Source organism: Salminus brasiliensis, chromosome 6, assembly GCF_030463535.1.
Source record: "Salminus brasiliensis chromosome 6, fSalBra1.hap2, whole genome shotgun sequence".
NCBI classification, from domain to species: domain Eukaryota; kingdom Metazoa; phylum Chordata; class Actinopteri; order Characiformes; family Bryconidae; genus Salminus; species Salminus brasiliensis.
The window spans coordinates 43,434,520-43,454,644 of NC_132883.1; the positions used below are offsets into that span (position 1 = coordinate 43,434,520).

At 43.8% G+C, this 20,125-nt stretch overlaps 1 protein-coding gene across 1 annotated transcript in view; it reads left to right on the top strand.

Annotated features, from left to right (window-relative positions):
• adgrd1 (adhesion G protein-coupled receptor D1) overlaps nucleotides 1–20,125 on the top strand; it is a 65,238-nt gene extending 45,113 nt beyond the window's left edge. The window contains exons 12-22 of the mRNA XM_072682504.1: nucleotides 2,079–2,202; nucleotides 6,245–6,348; nucleotides 7,342–7,453; nucleotides 9,973–10,126; nucleotides 11,592–11,658; nucleotides 12,371–12,437; nucleotides 13,038–13,129; nucleotides 14,382–14,508; nucleotides 14,800–14,841; nucleotides 15,291–15,383; nucleotides 16,793–20,125. Of these exons, the coding sequence (XP_072538605.1) occupies nucleotides 2,079–2,202; nucleotides 6,245–6,348; nucleotides 7,342–7,453; nucleotides 9,973–10,126; nucleotides 11,592–11,658; nucleotides 12,371–12,437; nucleotides 13,038–13,129; nucleotides 14,382–14,508; nucleotides 14,800–14,841; nucleotides 15,291–15,383; nucleotides 16,793–16,888 (1,078 nt within the window). The 3' untranslated portion in view covers nucleotides 16,889–20,125. The remainder of the gene's footprint in view (nucleotides 1–2,078; nucleotides 2,203–6,244; nucleotides 6,349–7,341; nucleotides 7,454–9,972; nucleotides 10,127–11,591; nucleotides 11,659–12,370; nucleotides 12,438–13,037; nucleotides 13,130–14,381; nucleotides 14,509–14,799; nucleotides 14,842–15,290; nucleotides 15,384–16,792) is intronic.

Below are 20,125 nucleotides of genomic sequence, written 5' to 3' on the forward strand. Positions count from 1 at the left end.
CCCGGGCCGGCAAGGCAAAACATTGACGCAACGGTTTCTTTTCAAGCATTCTTGACTCGAGATTAAAAAAACGAGAGAAGAGAACTGGCACTGGGATGGTTTTGACTGCTTTTTGCTTGCGGTAAATGGATCAGCCTCTCGCTCACATTTTACACACTAGTGTTTACAGGACAGGGCTAGTTCAGACACAGTGCAGAGTTTTCAACCACCTTGTTACCTTCTGAGAATGGTCCTCTGTGCTGCAGGTTGTGTCTGGTTTATAGCACATCCACTACAGCGGTGTAAACAGAGCGAGCTAAAGAAACAAAAGCTTTGGAGCTTAGTGGACTGGGCTTATAACCGATACCCGATCTACTGAAATCATCCTGCATTGTAATAATGAGAGTGTGACAAACTGTGAGCCTCATGTACATTTACGGCATTTAGCTCCTGCTCTTATCCAGAGTGACTTACAGGGTTACTCGTATTACAGAGGTGGGCCAATGTAGTGTTAGGAGTCTTGCCCAAGGACTCTTATTAGTGTAGCGCAGCACCACAGTCAACCAGGCCAACAAATCGAACCCCAGTCTCCCGCATGCTGTAGTAGCTCACTGGCCGATAGTGGTGTTATCTGTTGCGCCACACCAACCACAAACCGCAAGCAAACTCAAACACTGTGGTTCCTCATTCCAAAGAACATCCAGCAGAACCAAAACAGGGCTGTAAAACGGGCCAATTCCAAAATCCCCAAACTGTTACATCACAGTCTGGACTTGTTATAATAAAGCCCCTAATATTTCCATTAACCCAGCCCACTAGAGAAAGCTCTAGTCAAAGCTGGGGAAACAATAAAATGCAACGCTGACTTCAGGAGAATACACTGGTGCTGAGACTGGAGAGCAGCTCATCATCTCTGGACTCTGGTAGTTAAAACCCTGCAAGCTTTCAGTGCCAGAATAACAGGGTGGTAAACAGGGTTGTTAAAAGACATCTGAGCATTCTTCACCTCACCCAAAGTCACACATCAAACTGCAAGTTAACCCAATGGCACTTTTAATACGCTCAGTACTGTTGACTTGACTGTCGGGTTCACAGCACTACCTGACGTTAATGCGAGTGAGCGGCGGGGTCATGGAGGACCTGTGTCCAGCGCACTTTGGTGATTTCCCTACTCTTCCCTGCATTCCTACTAAAGCCTGGTAGCAATTAAATCAGGTGTGTTTGAACAGGGAAGTCCCCAAACTGTACTGGACACCAGATGCACTTCCAGGACTGGAAAGGATGATCCCTGGTGTAGAAAAGGTATTTGTGCTGGAGGAGGAGTGTGCTGTGCCTCCCCTTTCAGTTTGCAGAACGCTAGCAAACCTTCTAAAATATCGACCATCAATGGATTTCTTTTCATATTTTGATGTAAAAACCTAATATTAGAGCAGATATGCGATGTTGTAGCACACAAAGCAGTAATGAGGGGACTGCAGATGGGTGGTCTGCACAAAATAAGGTCAAGCAACTCTCCGTGTCTTGTTTGGCGTCAGCCATTATTGGATGTTTGCTTATGTGAAGATGGCACTGGCATGTATACTTGAACTTTTAAGCTTGTTTAATATGCGAGACCTACTTTTGTGCCTGCTAGACACGTCAGGATAAAGACTTCCAGCGCTTTAAACATCTGGGGTGTGTTATGAATCCTTATTTAACTCTGAATCCAAACATTGGCTGCATTGGCTGCAACACTAACTTATATATAAGGGAGCTTGAGGTACCTTTTGGATGATTGGAGCCTATTCCCTCTAGCTAGGGATAATGCATTTGCTGAGTGAACAGCCAATCACATTTGTAAGCTGCTCTGCTAAATGCCACATGTAATCAATATATATATATATATATATATATATATATATATATATATATATATATATATATATATATATTAATGACATACGACATGTGTGTGATTAATATGTTGGCTGCTGAGGTTTTTCTTGGGTAAATAGCAAAGCACTTTTGTAAGTCGCTCTGGATAAGAGCGTCTGCTAAATGCCTTAAATGTAAATGTAATGTAAATTCAATATGTGTGTGTGTGTGTGTGTGTGTTTCAGCTCTAAGGAAGGTGTATGGTCCAATAAGGGGTGCATGAGAACCGGAGGCAATCTTTCGTACTCCATCTGCGTGTGTAACCACCTGACCAACTTCGCCATCCTCATGCAGGTCGTTCCTGTGGAGGTGAGTACGGCTCACGTAAGTGAACTGATATGGATTATAAATGTATAATTAATACAATGGATTTAATAAACCACAATAATTATAATCTGTAATGAGGGGAACTCGACTATTGCAGTAGAAACGTTCCAGTCCTGTTCTGTACTTGAGCCACATTTAAATATCTGAGCGTGATCAGTGGGATGAGATTATATAATTATCATGATTTTTTTTTTTTTAGCAGATTGTGGATATTGTCAGTACTAGGGCAGCATGTAGACAGCATGATTAGTACCGTGGATCTGCGGCCTCTGGAATGATGGTTGCTGCATCATCCAGTGCTATTCGGACACGGTTGGGAAGCGAGGTGGTGCTAAGTCAGCATCCTGACCTCACTATTGCCCTTCTCGCTGGATGCAATCAAATCCTCACATCAGTACTTTAGTAGAAAGCCATTTTCTCTGATCAGTAGACAGTCACTTCAACAAAAGCAGAATAATTTTTTTTTTTAATAACCTTGATTTCAGAAGAAACAATGAATGAACTGGTGTCCCAATACTTTTGTCCATATAGTGTGTATGTATAAACGCACTGTAATGCACTGTAATCTTGTGGGTTGTTACTTTATTTAAACCCCATTTGAATCTATTAGTTTCTGCTCTCTCTTCTTGGTTCTACTTCAAAACAGTTTATTTCTTTGATTTTGCCCAAAAAGTCCCAAAAAGTCCCAAAAAGCCCAAAAAGCCCAAAAAGCGCTGCCTCTTTCAAACGACAGCGGCTAATGGATGTGGCCAGGGGTTGAGCCTCAGTGGTGCACCACCACAGCTGGAGTAGGGTTGGGCTGGGCCTCTGAGGCCCGCGTGTAAGGAAGCAGGGGACTGCAGGTTTTGCTTGCGGTCTTATGGGAGATATCTGAGGCCGAGCCTCCATTAAATGTGGTTCAGTGGGCCCCTGTGGACCAGGCCTAGAACTTTCTACTGAGATTAAAGAGACTATATATTTTATTACATCCATATTCTGGCATATTTCGTAGTAGACACTGCCTACAGACAAGTACTACATCTGCTTCGGGAACGTACCCAGCAGCTTTATTATGGTATGAATGTGATGCAGCTGGAATGGCTGTAGGCCCAATCAGCACATATATGTAAATGTGTTGTTTTGGTGACATCACAAAAACAGTATATTAATAAGCGGGTGTTTTTTACAGCTTAGTTACCATATAAATAGGGTAAACAGTAAGTTTTAAGGCTTTAACACTGTGAAAACAGCTTTTGGACCGCTGGCGGGACGAAAGTGGTATTACAAACGTCTGTTATCAGAGAATAGCCCAATCAGTTTGTCCGAAAGTCCCTGTAGTTACTGAGTAATACACCTTTCTTCGAGGGGTTAAAGTGAGATGCGTCTATATATATATATATATATATATATATATATATATATATATATATATTCATTACATGTGGCATTTAGCAGAGCAGCTTACAAATGTGATTGGCTGTTCACTCATAAAATGCAGTAACCCTAGCTAGTGGGAATAGGCTCCAATCATCCAAAAGGTACCTCAAGCTCCCTAATACATCAGTCAGTGCTGATACCTAGAACCAAAAAATACATTAAACTCAACATACAGCCGTCAGCCATAACATTAGTACCGAGTAAGTTCCTGTTTGTGTCTGACCATTTGAGGCCTTGACTCCATAAGACCTCTGACGGTGTCCTGCTGTGGTATCTGACGCCAAGACTAACATTAGCAGCAGATCCTTTTAGTCCTGTAAGTTGTGAGGTGGGTGGGACCTCCATAAGTATCCGTAGTGAGCCTTAGGTGCCCATGAGCTTGTAACAGGTTCACGGGTTGTCCTTCATGGGAGACCTGGACACTGCATACCGGGAACACTCCACAAGACCTGCCTAATGTTTTGGAGATGTTCTGAGCCAGACTGGAATCTTGTAGGACTCGTATTGGGGTGTGACTATTTGAATCGGGACGAATTCTCTGGATATTTTAGAGAAGAAATCTGCATGACCAGGCCATGTTTGCTCAATGAATGATTACTGGTCATCCACAACTACCTCAGGACTTCTGTAGAGTGATGGGGAAGTTCTGATGTAAGCATCATAGCAATAGCTGAAATAGCTGATCCTCTAAGATTTGGCTCTTCCAGAGCATCCCATGCCAGTTTCGGTAGATGTTTGGGCGCTTGTTGTGTAGTCCATTTGATAATGGTACATTTTGAAGCCCGGTCAGGCTCAGCCCTTGCCACACTTGGCCGAGTTCCCCGGGCCCACTTTTAGCCCAACATTAAGGTCAGATCACTGTGGGGTTCTCTGCAAACTCTCCGGCCTGTTCTTGAATCAGATACTTAGCTGTGTTTCCACAAGTTCGTGAGCCAAGTGCACGTAGGGCTCAAAGTTATGATTGGCTAAAGAGCTCACTAAATCTGTCCTGAGCTCTTAGAGGAGGAGGAGGAGGAGGCATTTTGGATGAGGTTGAGAAGGTTCTCGCTGGAGTGACACGGTACATTTTGTATCTGGTTGATTGGATTAGGAGCCACAGCAGTGTTCAGTATATATACGTAAGATCTGAATCATGGTGGTTTATTCAAGAGAGATTAATCTAATGTACTAATCTGTAGAGACGTTTTACCAATAGAGCAGGACCTCCCAACCTATTGGCACCATGCCTAATGCCAGCCGTGGGCCCCCAAACATAGATTTGACATTTAAGGCCTTTAGCGGACGCTCTTATCCAGAGCGACTTGGGGTGTGACTATTTTAATCGAGGACGAATTCTCCACGAATTGGGCGTAGTTTCAGGCATAGCTGAAGCCACAACACAGGTGAAAGTAATAGTAAAGCTGTAGGAGGCCGGGCCGATCATTACCCTGCCAGTATGTTTCTGGTAAGCTCCACAACAGTTTTCCAGTATGTGTTTCCAGTATTAGCTTTACAGTGGAAGGGAACGCTGATCTTATTCATACACAAGAGCCTGAATGAAGCCTGTGTGAGATCTGCTCTGTCTGAAGTCCACCAGCCAAAAAACAGGTCAGGTAGGTGTTGGCTCATAGTAACCGCACGTCAGCCTGACAACAGTGTTGAGAATGAAGGTCAAAGCCAAGAGACAAATCATTGGTTTTGCAGTCATTACAGGCGGAAATCTGATTGGTAATTTGTTGACGAGTCTAATTTCAGCATAATAACATAATGATTTGGGGGAGTGGTCTGGCCTGGAACGCTGTGATTTGCCCCGCAGTGCTACTATTAGAACAGCATTATTATATGGTCGCGGCCAGTCGGCCGAAAGTTAAGGTCAGCCATGAAAAAGTATTTTTCATTTTAATGTCATGCAAATATCAAAGCATTCGAGTCAGTGAAGTGTGACCTTTGACTTCACAATCTGGGAGGCTGGGAGTGAGTGTCGTTATTTGGCTGGTGTCGTTTAGGACATCCAGCAGTAATAACAGATTTGAGCGTCCCTCACCGCCTGTTTCTAACTGGAAAAACAGACAAACCAACCGGGAGAGGGGAATTTCCTCAAGCAAAACCAGTTCAGGAAGGTTGGAGCGCCGAGTAGAAAAGGCCGAATAGTTTAGAATCACCCAGTCGAGCTCAGCGTTCATTTACAGTCCAGTAATACACGATATGGACAAAAGTATTGGGACACCTGCTTCCTTTTTTTCCCATTGTTTCTTTTGAAATGAAGGCTGTTAGAAAAGAGCTTATCCTGCTTTTGTCGGAGTAACTGTCTCAGAAGAAGGCTTTCTACTACAGTTTTTGAAGCATGGCTGATTAAGTGCCAAGAGCATTAATAAAGTCAGGATGTGGGATGATAATCACCACCCCACCTCATCCCAAACTCCCCAACTGTCCCACTCATCCTAAAAGTATTGGACAGAGCACCAACCATCATTCCAGAGATCACAGTTCCACTGCATTTGCACATCTGTGTCAGCAATGGGTGTAACGTTGTGTAAAGAAGGGGTGTCCACAAACTATTTCACTTAGAGTTTTCTTATCAATGTCAGTGCATCTACATAACAGTGCTTTACTGTTTTCTCCTGCACAGCTCACCAAAAGCCATCAGGTAGCGCTCTCCACTATTACCTATGTGGGTTGCTCCATCTCTATCTTCTGCCTGGCCATCACCCTGGTCACCTTTGCTGTGCTCTCGTGAGTATCTCACCGAAGTTCTTTTGTGATGAGGTGTTATTGATGAGGCCGTCATTCATACCTTATTTATTTATTTACCAGACTTAAGCCCCTATTCAGGAGGGATTTGTTGTACATGGGGAGGTGGAGTAATGGAAATGTTCATGGCTGATTCGCTCGGGATAAGAAGTTTCGGCTTCAATGACCGAAATGGGAGTGGCTACTTGACCCATGCACCTCCGTCAGCGCCAAAAAAGTGTCCTGTGACCAGTGATGAAGTATTACAGGATCATAACCAGTCTTATAACCCACTTATAGTAATAATGAAACTGTAGATAACGTACCTAAAGCTGCCATAGACGACGCACCTCAGGAGTCATTTGGCTCACTCTATGGATTTGAGTGTTGTACTTCACTTGCACTGATTATATTTTATTATTATTTAGAATTTTAACATTTAAAAAAAAATGTTGATACATTTCTTTTATTTTGTTTTTGTTTTTACATTTTCTGCCATATTTGAAAGGTCAGTTACCCAATCCCCATTCATATGAGCTCCTCCTATCACTAGCAGTGCTCCACAACACTAGACTCATATTGGCAACGCCTCAGTCCACTGGACCATTGGAGCCCGAACTTGATGTTTGCCACAGACCTAAACCAAGCGTGGTATCTGTGCCAATGCCTCCTTGGGCGGCTCAATACTTTAGAATTAACGTGGATGAATATAACCTGAGGGGTTTTTTACAGAAGGTAAACAGCTGTTGTGGGACTAAAATCACTATGAACGTCTGGTAATAATTATATTAGCCCACCTCCCCTTGGAAAACGTAGGAATAGGGCTGAAGAAGAAAAATAACTGAAGAAAAGATCTGTTTATTATCTATTATCTCTATCAGATTGAACTAAAATGAGTTTAATTTGCTGTCAACACACTTTTAACAGCAGAGAGCTGTTTCTCTGTGTGTGTGTGTGTGTGTGTGTGTGTGTGTGTGTGTGTGCGCATTTCTGTAGGTCTGTGAGCACTATCCGGAACCAGCGCTACCACATCCATGCCAACCTTTCCTTCGCCATCCTGGTGGCCCAGATTCTCCTGCTCATCAGCTTCCGCTTTGAGCCTGGGACGGTGAGTGTCCACTGATGTGTGTTAACTCACTGAAATTAGTCGGTGTTTACCTCCTGCTTTTCTTGGAGTAACCGTCTCTACTGTCCAGGGAAGAAGGCTTTCTACTAGATCTTTAAGGAACACTGCTGTGAGGATTTGATTGCATTCAGCGACAAGAGGGTTAGTGAGGTCTGGATGTTGGATAATGATCACCACCCCACCTCATCATCTCCAACACCTCAACCCATCCCAAAAGTACTGGATGGAGCTCCACCAACCATCATTCCAGAGAACACAGTTCTTCCACTGCTCCACAGCTCAATGCTGGGGGCTTTAAACACCTCTACTAGCCCACGCCTGGCATTAGGCATTTGCAGTACTTCTCAACAGGAAATGGCATGGGAATGGGTATAAAGCCCCCCAGCAGCATTGAGCTGTGGAGCAGAGGAAGAGCTGTGTTCTCTGGAATGATGGTGGAGGAGCATCCCCTATTGGGATGATGAGGTGAGGTGGTGACCTCAATAACACTCTTGTCACTGAGTGCAATCAAATCCTCACAGCAATCCTCCTCCAAAATCTAGTAGAAAGCCTTCTTCCCTGGACAGTAGAGACAGTCACTCCAACAAAAGCAGGATCAACTCTTTTTTAATCCCCTTGATTTCAGAAGAAACAATGAATGAGCCGGTGTCCCAATACTTTTGTCCATTTAGTGTATTTGGAATATGGAGAATGCTGTGTAAATTGGATTCTGCAGGTTGATATATCATGGCTGTATAATTGGCCCCGTTTAGGACGTTTTGATTGATTGCCGTATCTCTGCTAAAGTTATTTGAGCCTGTTCGATTGAGTATTATTGATTGAGTTGATGGTCCTGCATCCAGGACCTTTTCATCAGCATTTGCCCAGTCGCGACGCCCGTTACTATGGCGCGCTTGTCTCAAACACAATTACGTCCGAAGGCTGTTCTCAGTCAAATGGGGTTAGCAGTCGACGTCTCGTCGCAGTGAATTAGCCTGACGAAAGTACAGTCAGATGAATGCACTGATCTTCTCGCATGCCTCCAGCATTAGCATCAGCCTGATTTGATAATGCAGCGTTCTGATGTAATTTCCTCAGCTCATATCTCCGTCCCAGGACGTGACCGCCCACACTGTCAGAGCGGCGCTCCAGCAGTGCTCAAGTTCGCTTTACCGCTGAACTCTCTGACTCCTTCCTTTCCCAGGGCCTGTTTTTAAAACGTGATAAACCGTGGTGGGTGCCCAGAACACCGCAGGCTCTCTTTAGGGTTAACTAACTAATAATCACTTCGTCTGCTCTATTTTAAAAGCCACTTAGGCTTCGTGGAGATGGTGGAGATGGTGATGATGATTATGGTAGTCTGCAGAGTGGTTTGGATGGTTTTCACCATGTTTTAGAGCTTCATCCTGTGTGTGCTGATTAGGGCAAGCTAAAGCAACTGTAATTAGCGCAGACCTTCATATCATTTCATTATTACTGAGACTGATACATTTCCAGAGGCAGCAACACCCTGAACCCACAGAACCCCAGCGGTCTCCTATCAGTAGAGGTATTACCAAGGAAAGCTGGTAATTGGGTTCCATGAAAAGTGACTGTCTCTACTGTCCAGAGAAGAAGGCTTTCTGCTAGATTTTGGAGGAGCATTGCTCCACCATTCCACTTCATCAAGTATTGGATGGAGCACCAACCATCCATCATTCCAGAGAACACAGTTCCTCCACTGCTCCACAGCTCAATACTGGGGGGCTTTATATACCCCTCTACTAGCCCACGCCTGGCATTAAGCAGCATGGTGCCAACAGGTTCATGGTCATGTATCTGCTCCAGAGACTCAAAGGTGGCATTCAGACTGTTTACACCATATGTCCAAATGTTTGTGGACACACACACACACACAGCTTGTCTAGTCCCTGTAGAGAAAGAAGTATTGCCAATAGAATAGGACTCTCTGGAGCAGGTAAATAAACATGAGCCTATTGGCACCATGCTGCCTAATGCCAGGCGTGGGCTAGTAGAGGGGTATAAAGCCCCCCAGCAGTATTGAGCTGTGGAGCAGTGGAAGAACTGTGTTCTCTGGAATGATGGTTGGTGATTCATCCAATACTTTTGGGAGAATTAGTTGGGGAGTTGGGGATGATAAGGTGGGGTTGTGGTCATCATCCAACATCCTGACCTCACTAACGCTCTTGTCGCTGAATGCAGTCAAATCCTCAAAGCAATGCTCCTCCAACATCGATATTTTTTCATACCCTTCATTTCGGAGGAAACAATGAATGAACAGGTGTCTCAAAACTTTTGTCTCAGTAGTGTATAGAAAAACATGTGAACTAGACACTGACTATTCATTTTATTTAGCAATGTCGGATCAGGATGCCTGTAGAACTTGCTTTAAAACGAGCGTTTCTGATAAAGTGGCCGCAGTGCTGCTCTAAAGCACAACCACTGTAAATGTGAAGTGAGTGAAAGCTGCAGAAGTCGCGCTACCTCATCGCCCATGTTGACCCTTTCTCTCTGGCCTGTAGATGCCCTGTAAGGTGATGGCGGTGCTGCTGCACTTCTTCTTCCTGTGTGCCTTTGCCTGGATGTTGGTGGAGGGGCTGCATCTCTACAGCATGGTGGTCAAAGTGTTCGGCTCTGAGGGCAGCAAACACTTCTACTACTACGGCATCGGCTGGGGTAGGTGTGGCGATTAGTGCACTAATCCAAATAAGCCTGTTTGTCTTTAACATTGAGTCTAAGTAGGTTTACTCAGATGAGCGTGACATGTGATGTCCAAACACCCCAGACACCCCAAGTATCCAGACACCCCTACTGATGAGGGAGTTCGGATACTTTAGGGTGGCACCCATTAGGTGTGAGATATATGAGGAAAAGCTGTGGCCAAGAAAACGGGATGCTCTGAAGCAGCCACACCATGCACAGTGCCAGGCTTTGACTGATGTTGGATGATGATCACCACCCTACCTTATCCCTAAAAGTACTGGATGGAGCACCAACCATCATTCCAGAGAACACAGTTCTTCCACTGCTCCACAGCTTCTCAATGCTGGGGGGCTTTATACCCCTCTGGCCCACGCCTGGCATTAGGCAGCATGGTGCCAATAGGCTTATGTTTCTTCACCCTTAAATTGGGTGTCCACAAACATTTGGACAGATAGTGTATGTGCTCTGGGTGGTGAAGCAAGGCAGATGGTATGCATCCTCACACTGTGTGTGTGTGTGTGAGGCCATCCTTCATTAGGGTCTGTCTGAGATGTCACTGCATTAAAGAGCACTGAAGTGTGGAGGAGGGCTATAAGGGCTATCATTAACGCTGCTGTCACTGTTACTCACTCTCATGTCCTCAAACGCTCGCGTGCGTTAATACGCAACATGTGTTGTTTCTGGACTCAGAATTCTTTCCCTGCTCTCTCTCTCTCTCTCTCTCTCTCTCTCTCTCTCATGTTGTTTTTTTTTTTTTGATCTGTAAAGAAAACACTGCGAGAACTTTCTCAAATGAGCATTTATTCACCTTAGCTGAGCGAGTCCAAGCTGCCTGTGATGTTTGTGAGTAGAAAGGGTTGTAAATTATGCAATAGCTGAAAGTATTTACTGGTTTCCAAGGCAACTCATGATAGAATAAGTCCGTGAAACGGGCTCGGGCTGAAGCTTTACTCATTACTTCAGAATGGAGGCTCCCCTTTTTTTTGGCTAAATGTCTTCTGGCAAGCCTTGGCCGCTCTTTATTTGTGGTGGCGCAGATGAAGCCGGCCGCGCTCCAAGCAGTTCCTATTATAGTTATTAGGACACGATCGTAAAAATCCCGATCGCGCTTTACCAGTTACAGCGGGGTATTTTTACCCCTGGGAATGCCTTTGATCCTACAGTTTTCACCCCCGCACCACCCCTCCTCACTCCGTGCTCCGACCTGTCACCGTTCAGGTAATTAGAGCTCCTAAGGAAAATAAAGGGAAGCGTATGGAAGACGGGAGCGTTCCCCTCGAGAAAACACTAAATGAACTGGGTCTGAAATGGCCTGTGCACATGTCAGCACACCCGGCTCAGACTGTCCTTTATGCTGGGCTCCGAGGTGAGATTTGACATATTTGGCAACATCTGGTGCTTCAAAGCTCAGCCTTCCCTCTTTCGTCTCTCTCCCCAGGGTCTCCGCTGGTCATTTGCGTGGTGTCCATGACGTCATCGCTGGGCAGTTACGGAGAGGTTGGAAAGTGAGTTACCAAAGCAAACACGTGTGTGTGTGTGTGTGTGTGTGGAGTAACACATGATCTGCGCTAATTGTTGTTGTCATATCACAACTTTGTAGCTCTACTTTTTTGTCGGTTTGTGCACAGTTTGATACGACTGACTGGCCTTTACCCTGTGTGATCTCTGCATGATGAATGGATCAATATATATATAAATATATATATATATATATATTCCAATTTTGGATTAGCCAATAGGACTCTCTGGAGCAGATAAACAAACATGAACCTATTGGCACCATGCTGCCTAATGCCAGGCGTGGCTAGAGGGCTATAAAGCCCCCCAGCATTGAGCTAAGGAGCAGTGGAGGAACTGTGTTATCTGGTATGATGGTTGGTGCTCCATCCAGTACTTTTGGGATGGGCTGGGTAGCTGGGGATGAGGTGGGGTGCTGATCATCACCCAACATTCTGACCTCACTAATTGCTAAATGCAATCAAATCCCCATGGCAGTGCTCCTCCACAATCTAGTTAAAAGGCTTTTAAACAGTGTCCTACAATGGAAATAATTTCCTTGGTATAGTAAATATATATATATATATATACGTGCGAGCCAACTGTAAATACTGAACAGTGCGCTCTGTGGTACCTTTAAAGAGCTGGATGGAGGTGAAAGTTTGTATATCTCAGAAAACACTCTCTCTTTTTGTCCTCATCGCTGCTGCTGCCCCCTAGCTGCTGGCTGTCTCTTCAGAATGGAGCGATCTGGGCTTTCGTAGCACCTGCACTGTTTGTCATCATGGTGAGTGTGAGCACACATCAGCTTTTGAAGACTATATATATATAACTCAACTTTATATATATAATATTATATAATCATTTAAAGGTTTTTAATATTGTGCAGAGGTTTTAGGCTCCTAATCCTATTATTCTAAATATTGCCTTTTAGCAGTGAGAGGGTTTTTACTGTAGAAGCTCCAGATCTCAAAACAGATAAAGCAGGTGAACATAAATCCAGTAAAAAGGAGAATCAAGAGCTTCTCATTCTGAAGAGAGAAAGTAGTGAGATCTTGTCGGTGAGCTAGTCTGAAGAACAGAGCTCGGTTCCTCCAGGTTTCTCCTGGACACCCCCCAGACCAGCCAGCAGCAGCAGCAGCTCACCTGATTTACCATCATATTAAGCCCTGATTTACCACCAAACCAGGTGTTGATCTGAGGAGAACTCTAAATAATACTAGACTCCATGAGAGAGGAGAACTTTGGAGATGTTCTAATGATGAACACAGTGATGGAGAATCTCCACCACTTTCTGTAGGAGTGTTATTATTAGTGTTTAGGGTTATTCTGATATCAGTGATTTACTGAGGAGATAAATGCTGATTTAATCTGGAATATATTTCAGGTGAACATTGGTATCCTCATCGCTGTTACGAGAATTATCTCCAGAATCAGCGCGGAGAACTATAAAGTGCACGGAGATGCAAACTCTGTCAAGTGAGTGACTTCTGCCTTCACACACAATCACACAGAAAAGAAAACACTAAGACACACAGGGACAGCAGTTACCTCCCATCACGTGCACTCCCATTGCGTCTTGTGTGTGTGTGTGTTTTATTGTTTAATCGTTTTATAAGGATATATATATATATCAGCTGTTCCTGTTACAGACATCAGCCAGTCTTACTGGAATCCACATTTAAACAGAGCATACAGACAATTTACAATAATACATTTACAGCATTTACAGAAAACAGGTAGAAAAGGATCTAAAGCATAGCTCCTTATCTATCCCTATCAGCATGTGTGCACAGAACTTCGCCACGGTCTTTCTTAGGCAACTAGGAAAATGACATATAAAGATAAAACACTCATTAGCCATAACATTATATATAATGAATAACATTAATTATCATAGATCATGAATCCAGTGGTGCCTGTCAAAGGGTAGGATCTACATATTAGGCAGTTAACAGTTGGGTCAGAACGTCTTGTGGGGTGTTCCCAGTATGCAGTGGTCAATACCTACCAAAAGTGCCCCAAAGAAGGACAACCGGTGAACCACTCAAGGCTTATTGACGCTCATGAAGGCCCCACCTCACATCTTACAGGACTTGAAGAAGGATCGGCTGCTAACATTCTAGTGGCAGATGCCACAGGACGCCTCCAGAGGTCTTGTGGAGCCCATGCCTTCACGGTTCAGAGCTGTTTTGTTAGCATAAGGGGGCCCTTCACAGTATTGACTGGTGGTTTTAATGTTATGGCTGATATAAAGATGTGTACCTGTGAGAAAGCGTTATTTTTAAGTGTGTCATAAGGAAGACACTTTGACGATGAGAGTTGAAGCTAAATATTTAATATATAAGTATGAGGACATGCTGCCCAGCTCCATCCATGTGGGGTCTAAATGGTTAGAGGTTCCACACGTTCCATGTTGGCCCAATATAATGATGCCTGCCAGGGTTCCACTAGGATCAGTGATGGGACTGTGAGGGGTCAAACATAGGCCCAATCTGGGATGCACTCTAGATGGGACCCATGTGAGATTAAGGTAGGCTGTAACGATGGGACCCATTTGACCCTGTAAAAACACATGAGCCCATGCCCACCGGGAGCCCACGTTGCACCCATGTGAGCCCCACATGAGCATGTTGACTGGGTGGTTAATGTTTGAATAGACAAATATTAGACAATGAGGATATACTGTATAATGTAATGTGTATGTGTGTGTGTGTGTGTGTGTTTGTAGGCTTACTGCCAAAGCAGTAGCAGTCCTCTTGCCTATCCTGGGCATTTCGTGGATCTTCGGGGTTTTGGCTGTGAATGACCACTCCCTGCTCTTCCAGTACATGTTTGCAGCCTTCAATTCTCTGCAGGTTTGCACCATCACTCTAATTACCCTGTTGCTTAAAGGAAAGAGCCACATGATGTGTGTATGTGTGTGTGTGTGTGTGTGTGGGTCCTTCTCACTGACTCTCTCATGACGAATCGCCTCTAAAATCACTCACACACCCTCCGAGTCCTGCCAGCAATGAGAACGAACAGCTTATGAGAGTAATTATGTTTCTCCTTCATTAAGATGGAAATGAGCGCAGCAGTGTTTTGGGATGTGGCTCCGTTTGGGATGATTTCCTCTTCTCATCTCTTTTCCTTTCTGATTCCCACAGGGCTTCTTCATCTTCCTCTTCCACTGTCTGCTAAACTCCGAGGTGAGACCTAGGGTGTGTTTGTGCAGCTGTGTATAGATCATAACTGCAGTGATAACATGGGGATACATCTGGCAAATAGCAGCAGCAGCGGAGTGTAAATACATTAAACACTGGTAGAATGATGGCGGTGGAGAGTGACCACAGCTCCACCCAGTGGTGAAGCTCTGATACTACGCTTTACATCAGCTTTCGAGAGCATTTTCGAGGCAAAAAAGATCAGTACTTCAGTGTAATTTGCACTGTAGTCATCAGGAGAGGATTATTTAGGCTGTAGGACGCATGACAGTATGAGTGAGGTTTACTGCTTTTATAGAAATGTTTGGTAAAATGAAAGAAAAGGTTCATTAAAGAAACTCACGATGCTGCATCAGCGGTGGCTGGCTTAGGAGAGTGAAGACGGGCTAGCAAACAGAGTGTGTCGAAGTGACCGGCGTTTCTCTCTCCCTCAGGTGAGAGCGGCCTTCAAGCACAAGACCAAAGTGTGGTCTTTGACCAGCAGCTCCATCCGCAATATCAACGTCAAGCCTTTCAACTCAGACATTGTGAGTACTGGCTAAAATATACACACAGAACCTCTGTTATGTTTAGTGTCTCAGTCGTGCAGAAACCCTGTATCTCCATTTCTTTCACGTTCTGTTTTTAAGTCTGGCAGTTGTTTCATGATGAATGGACCGGTACAAATGCTCTGAAAAGAATATACGTTGATTTCCATTAAAACTTGGTTCTGTAAAGTAGCTAATTTGGAGATATAAGGTTTTGCATGACACACTCTAAATAGACATTTTCTGTGATGTTGCATAAAGCAATGCTTCAACCAAGCATGCTAATATTGCCCAATGGCCTCTTATGAATAGAAGACAGTAGTAACTCATTTTCCATGACTCATAGACTCATATAGTCCCGTACCAAAGTTTGGACAAATTCCGTGTTTTGTTGATTTTCTAAGTGAAAATAAGTGAACAGATCCTTGACACTTGATCACAAATTTTTATTTATTAGCGAAATTTTGAAAACAGCTTTTATATATGCCTATAATCTCTCCTATATCTATAATCTCTGCCTATAAAATGTTACATTACAATTTGCATTCATATATATATATATATATATATATATATATATATATATATAGTATATAAATATATATGAATATGTAAATATATATATATAAGTATATAGTATATATAGTGTATGTGTGTGTGTGTATATATATATATATATATATATATATAAAACAGAAGTGTGTTTTCTGTAAGATTAAGATTAGCGGTGCTGAACCAAAGTTTGGACTTTTCAAATTCCATGTTTTGTTGATTTTCTAAGTGGAAATAAGTGAACAAATCATTGACACTTGAGCACAAATTCTTATTTATTAGCAAGTATATAGTATATATTGCGTATGTATATAAATATATAAATGTATATATAACAGAAGTGTATTTTCTGTAAGATTAAGATTAGCGGTGCTGCCAGGGATTTTGAGAAGGGACATTTCACTGGGTACCACAACTCACATCAGTTCTGCCAAAATACTCAGTTAATACATTTTTTAGGGCCCCTATCAGTCACTGTCCCTCAGAATCATCCTATTACCCAAACCCCCCATACAGCGCCCCTGATTAAGATTAAGATTAAGATTAAGCACACTTCACTGCCACTCTATAGCAGTACAGTGAAATTCTCCTCCTTTAACCCATCTGTGACAGTGAACACACACACTCACATACTAGTGAATTAGGGCAGTGAAAACACACACCCGGGGTGCTGTGCTGCAGGGATGCAGTTGGGACTGAGTGCCTTTTTAAGAGCACCTAAACAGAGAACGTGTTCTTTTCATTTTCCCTCAGAAAATCTAGGGGTGCCCAAACTTTTGCACGCATCTCTGTAAGAGATGTACGAGCTTGCTCATTGTCTGTGTTGTTTTCTGTCTGTCTGTCTGTCTGTCTGACAGATGAACGGCAACAAAGGGGGCGTGAGCCCGACGAAAATGCACACGTGGGACAAAAGCACCAACTCGGCCAATCGCATCGACCTGTCAGCAGTCTAAGCTCCGCCGCGCGGGAGGGGGGTGCGGCCGCCGGCTACTGATCAAAGGACCGTAAACGGACAGTGAACGTCAAACCTCTGCTCAATCACACTGGCTGTTTCAGCCACCGTTCTTTTTCCACAGTGACTCAAAGCTGTTTACGAAGTTCTCCCAGGCCTGGAGGAAGAGCGGGCGAGCGAGCGAGCGCGTGAGCGAGGGGAAAGGAAAGACTGCAGGCTTTCACAGCTGCTAGCAGACTTACGCTCGGCGCTCTGATGTCACTCTCTCCGCCTTCGCCTCGTGAAGATAAACAGAGTTTTAGACAGTAATAAGTTGCAGATGAAAACACAAGACTCATTGTGTTGGATGAATGTGCTCTGTTCAGTGTTCAAACTATAAACCGTTCTACTTGTAACTCTAGTAACTGCTGGATTCCACTGCTGTCTGTTACTTGACACTAAACTGTGACACTAAGATGCTGAGGAAGGAGGAGTATTCCGTTGCGCTGCCACACACTCCTGGGACCTGCTATTACTCTGAGAAGACGGACTAAAGAAAGCTGGCCCTCAGATTCCTTCCCTCTCAAAGGCACATGAACGTGTAGCTGGCAGGATTTTAACAGCTGCGACAAAAGACATTCCTGAGGAAGCTCACAGTTCCAGTATGTAGCTGTCCTGTGTCCTGGTAGTCCGTAAGGGCAAGATCTAATCAGTAACTCCATGACTTCATTTTTCCTCGTTGTTATGATGCTGTACTCTAACCTGTGTCGTCTCAGACTCGTCTGGATGTTGGTATTACACGGTTTCCATCAAACGTCCAGGCTTCTATCATTAACGTTATACTGTATATTGTGATCTGTATGGAGACAGGCATGGGGGGTTCGGGGGCTGAAAGCTGTAGAACCACATATACAGTATTTGTGGCTGCCTGCAAGAAAGCATCTTAGCATCTACGCTGTCACGCACAATCAGCAGTTGTTCTTCACGCTGTGCCTAAATTAATCTCATAGTCAGAATGATCGGACCAATAGAAATGCTCCAAAATGACTTCCATTAAACGTTAAGAAGGTCCTTTCCTCCTCTGTAAAAAAGTTGACAAATTGGAGATACGAGTTTTTTGGAGTTTTTTGCATGACAGTAACATATCTTAAGCGTTTAAGATTAAATAATCTGAACTGCTCTTCTTATTTAGGACCTATACAAAGTATGTACGTCACGAGTAACCTTAGCCATCAGCAGCCGGAGCCAGAGAGAGCACAACCTGCCATGCTCTCACTGGGTGGATAGATGGCGCTCTCTCTCTCTCATCTCATCACTCCCACTGTGATGCTGGCCTGTACAGACATCAGCTGGTGTATCAGAGCTGGGGCTCCTGACTTCACATGTATGGGAGGAGGCATGGGCTTGCCCTCGCCCTCCTAGTGTCAGGAGCATTGAAAGTGATGGGGGAGTCCTAGTGAGTGGAGCCGGTTAATTGGCTCAGCTAAATTAGGGTATAAATAGTCTAAAAAGTAGCAAATCAAAGCCGATGTTTCTTAATAATGTATGTTTTATGCAGGCAGCCTCTGCTGTACTCCTCTGACTGGTGATTTCAGGTGTTAGTGTTAGGGACATTACTGGTACTATGCAAAAGTATTAAGCGTAGGTGTGGCCACATGCATCTTTTCAGCGGTTGCCTGGGCTGATACTAGACCTCCATCCCACCATAGACGTTTCTAAGCATATCGCTCCACTTCCTCTTCTGCAGATCATCATGAACACATCACTCTGTAGATAAAACAAGGGTTAATCATAAACCTTTGATCCCAAGGGAAATCCAGGTGTTGCAGAGTTGGAGTGTTAGACAGTGTCTGTAATTTCAGAGAGGAGAACCAAAACATTTCTGAGCAAAAAGAGAAGATTCTTAATATTTCTAACAAGAAAAACTAGTATTAACTAGCACAACTTACAGGTTCTAACTAGCACAAATTAACAAGATTAATACTTGTTCATCCTAAAACGTGTCTACCTAGTTCTAACTAGCAGAACTTGGTACTTGTTCTAGCTAATACGTTTCTAACTAGCAGATTTTGACTAGTTCTAACTAGCAGGACTTAGTACTTGTTCTAGCTAACATTTCTAACTAGTAGATTTTGACTAGTTCTAACTAGCAGGACTTGTACTTGTTCTAGCTAACACGTTTAGGTGCATACTTCTTCTACCTAACACATTTCTAACTAGCAAGACTAACTAGTTCTAATTCATAAGGTTCACAGGAGCCTTACGATCTGCTGACCCTTCATAACTAGGAAGACTAACTAGCTCGGACTCGTTCTGTCCCGTTCATTCAGCACGATGTTACCTCCACTTTCAGGAGCAGACTTGAGTCTTGTTTCAGAGTCTCCTCTAAATATCCCATATTTACAGATAATACTAGTGAGCAGAATTCTCACTAACTCCTGCTGTTTAGATGCTCTGGAGAGTCTAGCGCCGGGCCCAGGCCATGAGTGAAGATCAGTTCTCCAACAACACACGGCTATAAAAGGGCAGTATGACGTGGTGGACATTTCAGGTGGTCCACAGCGGGGACATATCCGGTCAATCTGAAATACAGACCTTCAGCTGCAGAGTGACCCACAGTGACCCACAGCTTCAGCCTTTGTGCCAACGGTAGCGTAAATACGAATGGAGGAGTATTAAAGTGGAGGTCAGGGTTTCTCTTCTGTATTAAAAATAGAATATTCCACTAGTTGTACCATAGTTATTTAATGTGTTAAATTATGTAATGAAGTGTTTTGCTCTTTTTTGTTTATTCCTAAAAGGATATAATTCACTATTTTAAGATGATCTGTGGCCTTATCTTCAGTCTGAGATTTCTCAGTCGTAACGGGAACGGCTTGAGATTGTGATTATAGATGGAGAACATGTGCTCAGTTTCTACTGGCTGACACAAATGCAGCTGGGTTGAATGACGGAGGGTAAATATACCAGGCCTACAGTGCCCACAATGGCGCGGTGGACAGTAGCTGCAGAACCGCTAGGCTGTAATGTTCCGAAGCAGAGAAGATGTCATAAACTAAATCAATGTGAAGATGGTGATAATGAAGGGATGAGCGAGGCGTGAAGGCGGCCGCTGTGTTTGGAGCTGCAGTAATAATGTGAGTCGGATGCTTTCTGTGAAGTGTCTCTTTTTCCCGGCGATTCATCCGTTACTCCGTAAATTCTTCTCTGTAGTTTATTTTTTATGATGGAAGTGTTTAACTGTTCAGATCCACAAAAA